General features: G+C 26.9%; 1 protein-coding gene across 10 annotated transcripts in view; it reads left to right on the top strand.

Annotated features, from left to right (window-relative positions):
• Positions 1 to 11,555, top strand: part of LOC111632500 (tyrosine-protein phosphatase Lar-like) — a 395,822-nt gene that overhangs the window by 243,484 nt on the left and 140,783 nt on the right. For all 10 annotated transcript variants that reach the window (XM_023377009.1, XM_023376993.1, XM_023376968.1 and 7 more), the window contains one exon: positions 2,675 to 2,713. In XM_023377009.1, coding sequence (XP_023232777.1) covers positions 2,675 to 2,713 — 39 coding nt within the window. The remainder of the gene's footprint in view (positions 1 to 2,674; positions 2,714 to 11,555) is intronic.

The raw sequence follows: 11,555 nt of genomic DNA, 5'->3' as shown, positions 1-11,555 counted from the left end.
CTCGGTAATTTTGTTCAATCATTCTTATTTCGTGAGCAGAATAGTAATTTTAATCCTTCTTCGACTATTTATGCATATTCTTATGGATTATCATTGCTTAAAACAGTTGTAGGAAACACTTCTAAGCTCCTAACATACGATATATTAGACGTATGAGTTAGACATTAATAAACTTTTACTCTGTTACCAAGTTTGTTCGGAAATTTCTAATTAATTTTTAATTATTCGTAACATCTGTTACACGTTCTCCGCATCACCGCTAGATTAAAAAAAAATATAATAATAATAATAATAAAATTTCATAGATATATTGTTTCTCTATGAGATAGCTATTAAAATATTTATTATATTCCTATTTAATTCATATAATTTTATCATATCTTTAAAAAAAATCGCTCGTTATTCCATAAAATTATCATGATAAACACATTTATATTTGAAATTATATAAAGTAAGCAGAGCATTGCTGTTTACCTATAGATTTATACGTAATATAGAATATTATATATTAAAAATCGATATATTTAAAACAGATCATCTTACTAATAATTCAACATGCAACAGAAACTAATAATACTTATTACCATGTTACAAAATTACTAATAACATAATAATTTATATACATAAAACTCCAATTCTTGAATTATTTTAAGCAAAAATTCTTTTTCTACGTTATTAATATATAAAAGTAATAAAGGCGAAATTAATTTCGTTCCGATATGCACCAATAAATCTCATTTCAAAACTTATATAACTGTATAGATTTATACTTATACTAAATTAATAAAGAGTATCATTAACATTACTGATGTTATATTTTAAGCTTAAGTTATTTATTTAATGGCATTACTAAGTATGTTGTGCTATGTCTTATAGCGAGAAAATTAAATAAAGTTTATGTAAAACGATGGGGAAAAAAACTAGAATGGCACACAATAGATACAAAATTCAAATTGATTTTTTTATGCCTACTAAGCACTAGTTTTTTTAGAATTATTTGTAAAATCTTTGTAAATTTTTTTTGTAGTATATTTTAGTAGATGTGAGAAACACGTGTCGGGTTTTCTCCACTTTCTTTGACGTGCTCTTCCAGAATTATTTGATTTTGATAGTTATTTAACTTTTGATATGAAAAATATAGTATTTTTTTCTCTATAAAATAACCATAACCCCTTAACGATATTCGAAATGTTATAATAATAGTCTTGTTTATCTTCCCCCTTTCGATTTGACTTCCTTTCGAATTATTTATAAATAAGGTTTTAATATATAAGTTTCTTTAAGAAAATAGTTTCTATAAGAATGATAAAAACGAAAAGAAGGCAATAAATGTATTCCTTTGCTGAGAAGATTTGATTTGTGCGAAAGGTTTTCTTTCAGTCACTTTTCTCTGTTCCCACTTCTTGTCTTCTCTAGGGACGCTTCGATCTCTAACTTCGTTATCCAGAAACTCGCTCAACAGACCGAATTTAACAAATAGGTGCTTTAGATGAGGTCATATGAAGGTCAATCTATTATGAGGATGCACTCGAACAATGTTAACACGTTGAAGAGAAACTAAAACAAATCTTCTTAATTAAGTAGTTTTAGGCTTTCAAAGGAAATAGCAAATACATGAACTGATTTAATTACCATTATTTTAAGGATTAACTGAATACAATTTCTCTTTCTTTAAAAAATCTATATTGCTCTTAAAGATATACACTTTTGTTAATACTTGGTCTATTTTCTAGTCTTGATCTATTAATTTGTTTACAGTATATAACTGGGGCATGTATTGAAATCATTGTTTTGGCTTCGTATTTCTTTGTCTACAATATTTTCAGAAAAATCTTCAATAATTTAATATGTTTCTTTCAGTTTCATACTTAAAAATCTATCTGATCTAACAAACATTCTCATAAAGAAAACTTAAAGACCAAAAATCTTCTTCTTTAAGGATTTCTGAAGTATTAAATTCCACGAATTATTGAATACTTTGACCTATATATGTATAGAATTATATACTCTTATATTTTTATTCTTCTTTATGATTTCTGTTAGCTGAAGAAGGTGTAGAAATAATTATATCTTTACACTTAATATTGATTCTAAGTTAAAGTAATAAAACAACTCACATAACAAGGTGTTTGATGTCAAAGCGGATATATAATCTCATAAATTAGCATTAATTGGAATTCCTTTTTATGTTTAGATTCTTGCTCTTTCTCTATTAAGGTGATAAGGTTATTTGCAACATCTAAAAAGGTTTGAATCCTGGGAGGTTAGCGAACTTTGCTTGACATCATTTCCCAAGTAAATTCTTCATATCCTTAGTGTCACAGCCATTGCTTTAATCTTCCCACTACCAAATGGGATCTGTTATTAACCTCTATGGAGTCACTTCTATCTAGTTAGAAATTTATCCACAGCTTAATATCATTTCGTACTTTAACCTTAACAATTAATCTATTAATGATTACAGAATCACTGTCTATATTGCATTTCCTTCTTCTCCCTTACATCCAGAATATATATAAGTATATATTTATTTAATGCATTATCTTTATATAATAAGATATAAAATAAATTAAAATATATAAAGATTGAAGTGAATTTTTGCGGGAAAAAAAAAATAATCTTTAAGAATTGTTTTCAATGGGACTATTCACTTAAGCTATTATATTGCTTTCAGGAAATTTCCCTCATCGTGCATACGTCCCATATCTCACCAGTAAGTAATCTAGAGCGCAGGCGTACTTGTTGCGGCTTTATACGGTCGAAAACGTTACCGGAGCAACCGTCATTCACATCTTCCCCCTTACCTATCTTTGCAAATAACCATAAACAACGGCTAATTCGGACATATAGGGACTTGTGACGGAATCGCTCTTCCGGTAACGTTTATATTGACCCCATTGTATACAGTCTACGAGAGAGGATTTGTGTCGATAGCTTTCTAGTATCATTCGATATATGATTGGAAATTGTCAGCCTGTATAATCACTTAATCAATCTGCTCCGTGGCGTGAACGGAATAAGTTATTAAATATATACGTGCTTATTGCTCTTACCTAAAAAAATAAGGTCTCTTGTAGATATGTTACTGCTTAGAAAATGATATTTTCTTTATAAATATATTAATGGTATTAACATTAGGGAAATGATAAGATGCAGGAAAATGTCACTTTCCTGCTATTCACGTTGTTATGAGTGGTAATAAGGTTAATGATTATAAGACTTAGTCATATTACTTGATAGAAAAGTTATGTAATTGTATTGTACTAAGAGAGATATAAGTAATAGGAATCATTATAAAAAATTCTATTGATTTTAAAGATAAATAACGATAGAAAATTAATATTTTTTTTTACATAGAAAAATGGCGAAAATAATTTTCTTAAAGTAATATCAGTGAGGATACCTCTTGATTTAGAGAAAAATCTTCATCGGATTCAAATTTCTGATTAGAAAATGTTTTTAGTTTAAAAGCATAGAATTTCTTTTTATTGCTAAGAAATTAACTATTCTTTAAAAAGTATCGAGAATTGATATTTATTATTGTAATAGAATACGTAAACAAATGAGCAATATGTGGTATTAGAGAGGTTAAAAAAAATCGAGAATCTTTAGCTTTAATTTTAGATAGTTTAGAGATTATTTTGAAATTTTTATAATGTTTTTTTATGTATATTTTATGAAGAAAATAACAGAAAAGAAAGTACAATTCAGAATCACTCATAGAACGAATGAAATATTGGAAAGGATTATGCAAGAAAGATGCAAATAGGAGTTGACGTTGTTTCATTCTGAACTTTTCTGTATTTTCTTTTGAGATTTGAAATGATAAAAAAAAGAAACGAAAATAAGATTTATTTTTGCGGAATCAAATGCAAATTAAGCATTAAAAAATATTTGATAGATGAAATTAGAATTTTTTTTAATTTCTTTTTAATTTTAAAATATTATAAGTATGATTATTTTCATTCTTCTTCTTCAGAAAGATTTACGATGATATTTTATCTTTGAAAGAAAATTTAAAAAAAAAAAAAATTAGAATATCTTCAGATTAATAATTGAAAACTGCATGTAACTAAAGCAACATTAATTAAGAAAAGAATTGAACGAACGTTTCAAGTAAAACAATCTTCAAATTTATCATCAAAAACGAGTAATTGGGGGAAGAGAGAGAAGAAACAATTGTAAAATTAAAATTCCTCTTTTGATCTGGCTATCAATTATAGGATAAAGGAAATTCGAATATAAAACTGAAATTATGAATATTAAACTTTGAAGAGTTAAAAAAAAAAAAAAAGAAAATGTAAAGAAATAATAACAAAAATTGATGAAAATGTTTTCTTGATTCTACATTTACATTCGAAATACGTAATTTTTAAAAAATACTACACATAATTTTGTATTATTATTTAATCAAGCATTAAAATTTACTTTAATTATATACATATATATATATATATATATAATTAAATAGTATTAAGCCCCAGTTTTAGTTATAAACTTTGTTTTATTTTTAAAACAAAGAATAAGTCAATTAGTTTCTTTTTCTTTAAGCTTATTTGACTAGGAGAAGAGTTTTTCCACCTGGCATCATTGTTCGAAGACTATTTGACAGATAACCATTTTGTCTTCATCCAGAACTTCCTCACATGGCCAGAAATGGCATGTGACTATTATTCATGATCAACCACTGCATTCTTCATAGACCGTTTTCATAACACTAACCCAAAATTTATAGATCCATAAGTCTGAAGATAGGCGACAAAACTGGTTTTCACTCTTCTTTGATAAACCGACTTAAAAAAAATGCTATTTATTTTATACATAATGGCGATTAAATATTCAAACTGTCTAACGTTTTAATATTCTTTTTTTTTTTTATATAAATTTATTCGGTGTATTAAATCAAAATCTTTTTGACTAAAATATTATTCTTCCGATAAAATATAATTAGTGTAGAGAATAATTAAGTATTTCTACTGACCTATTTTCTGTTTATAATCTTATCACCGTGAAGTACACCGAAGAGTTTAATTTATTCGTTTAAGAATTGGACTATGAAATGATACGAGTGATTGAAAATTCTTTCTTTTTTTTTTTTTTACAAGTGGATAACCGTTTATCCGGTAGTCATTTTAAAAGAGGAGAGAGAGAGAGAGACTTTGTCCTCTTATTTCCTCGTGTTATGTGGCGGAAGAATTTAACAGTTGGATAATTTTCCTCCTGACTTTCGTCATTGCTCAGATAGTAATTTTCTCTTTGTCGCTTTAAGTTCGAAAATTTTATGGATCGTCTCCTCCTTCACTTTTCTATTATTTTTCTNACACTGTTGATAATTCCGTTTTATATGAATTCCATGTTGTACGAGTCACTTAGATTTTACAAATACGTATGCCGGGCTGTGAACGGCTCACGTATTTGTAAAATCTAAGTGACTCGTACAACATGGAATTTATATAAAACGGAATTATCAACAGTGTTATAGGGGTGGTCTACTGTATATAGTCATTTTATATTAATTGACTTATCATTAATATGTAATTTGATTAAATTTGGAGAAGTATTTACAAAATATTTTTCACAAAACTTCCAGTTAGTCCGATAAAAATAATAATCTCAACATAAAATCAATAATAATTATAAAAAAATAATAAAGAAATAAGGAATTATTATAATGTTTCCATTATTTAACTAAAGAATCTAACTCTTTTAATTTGTTCTTAATTCGTATAGTAACACATAATACGCATTAATATATGAAAAATGAGATTATAAAAAATCATAAATTAGACATTTAGATATTTGTAAAGAAGATTGTGAGAGTGTAACTCCCTTTCCCATTTGATTTAATTAAACCTGCTTTATAAACCATACCAGCCTCATTTATTGTAATTCCGCACTTTCCAAGATCGTTAATCCTTTTTTAAATGATATTAATTGAAAAAAATAAGTAAACAACAAGTTAATTTTCTTCAAACCATTTCCCAAAGGAAATTCTCTGTTAAAAAAAAAAGAAAGCAAATCTCCAATATAGAGATGGTTTTTTTTTTATTTTTTTGCATTGTTAATTCTGTTAGTTTCTCCTCTTTGTTCTCTTTCTCAAACAGTTTACATTATATAATGAATTTATTGAATAAAAATTTGATAAAATCCACCCGAAAATCTTAATTATCGAAATGCCTTTATTTCAGTTTCTTTTATTAATATTTAGACGTCATTTATTATTAAATTTTTAATCTACTTCAAGCTTGATCCATAATGATTTAATCAGCATGAATCCACTTTTGAAAATCACATTCTTTTCGGATTAATAAAATTATATTTTAAAGTAATGTTTTGTTATTTTTTCTGTAATAATAATAATAAAAAAGAAATTGTTTTCTTTATGAATTGATTTTTATCTTCCTTTCAAATACATTCATTTCTATAATGAATTTAAATATGGATGGAATTATATATAAAATTCTATAATAAAAATAAGTTTTAATAAATTAAAGGATCCTGGATATTAGAAAGAATAAAAAGATCAAGGATACTCTCTAAATTTATTCTAAAATCCTCATTTAAATGAAGCTTTATGGAGACATCTCGACAAATTCACTAAGAATTAAAGATGCGATTTACAATGAGAAGATATTTTTAATTCTTTAAAATTTTAAAAAGACGAAGAGCCAAGTAATACATTCTCCTATCTTCCTTTTTTTTTTCTAAGCGCCATTATTTCTACATTTTATCTTTAAAGAACCTTTTAGACACGACTTTAGCATCTTCTATCAATATTATAATAGCATCTATGAATGAATATTCTCGGTAATTTTGTTCAATCATTCTTATTTCGTGAGCAGAATAGTAATTTTAATCCTTCTTCGACTATTTATGCATATTCTTATGGATTATCATTGCTTAAAACAGTTGTAGGAAACACTTCTAAGCTCCTAACATACGATATATTAGACGTATGAGTTAGACATTAATAAACTTTTACTCTGTTACCAAGTTTGTTCGGAAATTTCTAATTAATTTTTAATTATTCGTAACATCTGTTACACGTTCTCCGCATCACCGCTAGATTAAAAAAAAATATAATAATAATAATAATAAAATTTCATAGATATATTGTTTCTCTATGAGATAGCTATTAAAATATTTATTATATTCCTATTTAATTCATATAATTTTATCATATCTTTAAAAAAAATCGCTCGTTATTCCATAAAATTATCATGATAAACACATTTATATTTGAAATTATATAAAGTAAGCAGAGCATTGCTGTTTACCTATAGATTTATACGTAATATAGAATATTATATATTAAAAATCGATATATTTAAAACAGATCATCTTACTAATAATTCAACATGCAACAGAAACTAATAATACTTATTACCATGTTACAAAATTACTAATAACATAATAATTTATATACATAAAACTCCAATTCTTGAATTATTTTAAGCAAAAATTCTTTTTCTACGTTATTAATATATAAAAGTAATAAAGGCGAAATTAATTTCGTTCCGATATGCACCAATAAATCTCATTTCAAAACTTATATAACTGTATAGATTTATACTTATACTAAATTAATAAAGAGTATCATTAACATTACTGATGTTATATTTTAAGCTTAAGTTATTTATTTAATGGCATTACTAAGTATGTTGTGCTATGTCTTATAGCGAGAAAATTAAATAAAGTTTATGTAAAACGATGGGGAAAAAAACTAGAATGGCACACAATAGATACAAAATTCAAATTGATTTTTTTATGCCTACTAAGCACTAGTTTTTTTAGAATTATTTGTAAAATCTTTGTAAATTTTTTTTGTAGTATATTTTAGTAGATGTGAGAAACACGTGTCGGGTTTTCTCCACTTTCTTTGACGTACTCTTCCAGAATTATTTGATTTTGATAGTTATTTAACTTTTGATATGAAAAATATAGTATTTTTTTCTCTATAAAATAACCATAACCCCTTAACGATATTCGAAATGTTATAATAATAGTTTTGTTTATCTTCCCCCTTTCGATTTGACTTCCTTTCGAATTATTTATAAATAAGGTTTTAATATATAAGTTTCTTTAAGAAAATAGTTTCTATAAGAATGATAAAAACGAAAAGAAGGCAATAAATGTATTCCTTTGCTGAGAAGATTTGATTTGTGCGAAAGGTTTTCTTTCAGTCACTTTTCTCTGTTCCCACTTCTTGTCTTCTCTAGGGACGCTTCGATCTCTAACTTCGTTATCCAGAAACTCGCTCAACAGACCGAATTTAACAAATAGGTGCTTTAGATGAGGTCATATGAAGGTCAATCTATTATGAGGATGCACTCGAACAATGTTAACACGTTGAAGAGAAACTAAAACAAATCTTCTTAATTAAGTAGTTTTAGGCTTTCAAAGGAAATAGCAAATACATGAACTGATTTAATTACCATTATTTTAAGGATTAACTGAATACAATTTCTCTTTCTTTAAAAAATCTATATTGCTCTTAAAGATATACACTTTTGTTAATACTTGGTCTATTTTCTAGTCTTGATCTATTAATTTGTTTACAGTATATAACTGGGGCATGTATTGAAATCATTGTTTTGGCTTCGTATTTCTTTGTCTACAATATTTTCAGAAAAATCTTCAATAATTTAATATGTTTCTTTCAGTTTCATACTTAAAAATCTATCTGATCTAACAAACATTCTCATAAAGAAAACTTAAAGACCAAAAATCTTCTTCTTTAAGGATTTCTGAAGTATTAAATTCCACGAATTATTGAATACTTTGACCTATATATGTATAGAATTATATACTCTTATATTTTTATTCTTCTTTATGATTTCTGTTAGCTGAAGAAGGTGTAGAAATAATTATATCTTTACACTTAATATTGATTCTAAGTTAAAGTAATAAAACAACTCACATAACAAGGTGTTTGATGTCAAAGCGGATATATAATCTCATAAATTAGCATTAATTGGAATTCCTTTTTATGTTTAGATTCTTGCTCTTTCTCTATTAAGGTGATAAGGTTATTTGCAACATCTAAAAAGGTTTGAATCCTGGGAGGTTAGCGAACTTTGCTTGACATCATTTCCCAAGTAAATTCTTCATATCCTTAGTGTCACAGCCATTGCTTTAATCTTCCCACTACCAAATGGGATCTGTTATTAACCTCTATGGAGTCACTTCTATCTAGTTAGAAATTTATCCACAGCTTAATATCATTTCGTACTTTAACCTTAACAATTAATCTATTAATGATTACAGAATCACTGTCTATATTGCATTTCCTTCTTCTCCCTTACATCCAGAATATATATAAGTATATATTTATTTAATGCATTATCTTTATATAATAAGATATAAAATAAATTAAAATATATAAAGATTGAAGTGAATTTTTGCGGGAAAAAAAAAATAATCTTTAAGAATTGTTTTCAATGGGACTATTCACTTAAGCTATTATATTGCTTTCAGGAAATTTCCCTCATCGTGCATACGTCCCATATCTCACCAGTAAGTAATCTAGAGCGCAGGCGTACTTGTTGCGGCTTTATACGGTCGAAAACGTTACCGGAGCAACCGTCATTCACATCTTCCCCCTTACCTATCTTTGCAAATAACCATAAACAACGGCTAATTCGGACATATAGGGACTTGTGACGGAATCGCTCTTCCGGTAACGTTTATATTGACCCCATTGTATACAGTCTACGAGAGAGGATTTGTGTCGATAGCTTTCTAGTATCATTCGATATATGATTGGAAATTGTCAGCCTGTATAATCACTTAATCAATCTGCTCCGTGGCGTGAACGGAATAAGTTATTAAATATATACGTGCTTATTGCTCTTACCTAAAAAAATAAGGTCTCTTGTAGATATGTTACTGCTTAGAAAATGATATTTTCTTTATAAATATATTAATGGTATTAACATTAGGGAAATGATAAGATGCAGGAAAATGTCACTTTCCTGCTATTCACGTTGTTATGAGTGGTAATAAGGTTAATGATTATAAGACTTAGTCATATTACTTGATAGAAAAGTTATGTAATTGTATTGTACTAAGAGAGATATAAGTAATAGGAATCATTATAAAAAATTCTATTGATTTTAAAGATAAATAACGATAGAAAATTAATATTTTTTTTTACATAGAAAAATGGCGAAAATAATTTTCTTAAAGTAATATCAGTGAGGATACCTCTTGATTTAGAGAAAAATCTTCATCGGATTCAAATTTCTGATTAGAAAATGTTTTTAGTTTAAAAGCATAGAATTTCTTTTTATTGCTAAGAAATTAACTATTCTTTAAAAAGTATCGAGAATTGATATTTATTATTGTAATAGAATACGTAAACAAATGAGCAATATGTGGTATTAGAGAGGTTAAAAAAAATCGAGAATCTTTAGCTTTAATTTTAGATAGTTTAGAGATTATTTTGAAATTTTTATAATGTTTTTTTATGTATATTTTATGAAGAAAATAACAGAAAAGAAAGTACAATTCAGAATCACTCATAGAACGAATGAAATATTGGAAAGGATTATGCAAGAAAGATGCAAATAGGAGTTGACGTTGTTTCATTCTGAACTTTTCTGTATTTTCTTTTGAGATTTGAAATGATAAAAAAAAGAAACGAAAATAAGATTTATTTTTGCGGAATCAAATGCAAATTAAGCATTAAAAAATATTTGATAGAAGAAATTAGAATTTTTTTTAATTTCTTTTTAATTTTAAAATATTATAAGTATGATTATTTTCATTCTTCTTCTTCAGAAAGATTTACGATGATATTTTATCTTTGAAAGAAAATTAAAAAAAAAAAATTAGAATATCTTCAGATTAATAATTGAAAACTGCATGTAACTAAAGCAACATTAATTAAGAAAAGAATTGAACGAACGTTTCAAGTAAAACAATCTTCAAATTTATCATCAAAAACGAGTAATTGGGGGAAGAGAGAGAAGAAACAATTGTAAAATTAAAATTCCTCTTTTGATCTGGCTATCAATTATAGGATAAAGGAAATTCGAATATAAAACTGAAATTATGAATATTAAACTTTGAAGAGTTAAAAAAAAAAAAAAAAAAAAAAAATTAGGAAGAAGGCTACAGTATGGCAGTTATGACGAAAGCTGGGTATCGCGTAAGAAAAATGCCAAATATGCTAAACTGTCTGGTGTTACAGAACACAAAGCTTACTGTTTGACCTCGATGATGTATTGGATACGTAAGTTGTACTTCGCTCGTTAAGACGGGCATAATTTTGTGAAGGTGGCTGAGAAATGAGGATGTAATAGAGGGAGAGACTGGAGACATGTTTACACAAAGCTAAGGTTACTTCCTGGAGGGAGGGAGGGAGACAGTGGAGTATGGGTGTTTCCTCTATCCCCGAATGTCCCTTCTTTTGGAGAAGCCATCCAGATCACAACCATCGAATGACGCGTTGACAGATGTAGCTGGATATGACCCACACTTCTCTCTTTCTACACCATCCAGTTAACGTGGGAGTGCAGCAAATATATATATATATATATATATACACACGC

This window comes from Centruroides sculpturatus, unplaced genomic scaffold (assembly GCF_000671375.1).
Source record: "Centruroides sculpturatus isolate CEXI.00-Female unplaced genomic scaffold, Cexi_2.0 scaffold125, whole genome shotgun sequence".
Classification (NCBI taxonomy): domain Eukaryota; kingdom Metazoa; phylum Arthropoda; class Arachnida; order Scorpiones; family Buthidae; genus Centruroides; species Centruroides sculpturatus.
Note: the sequence above shows the minus strand (reverse complement) of the source record. Positions and strands in the feature narration are given on the sequence as shown.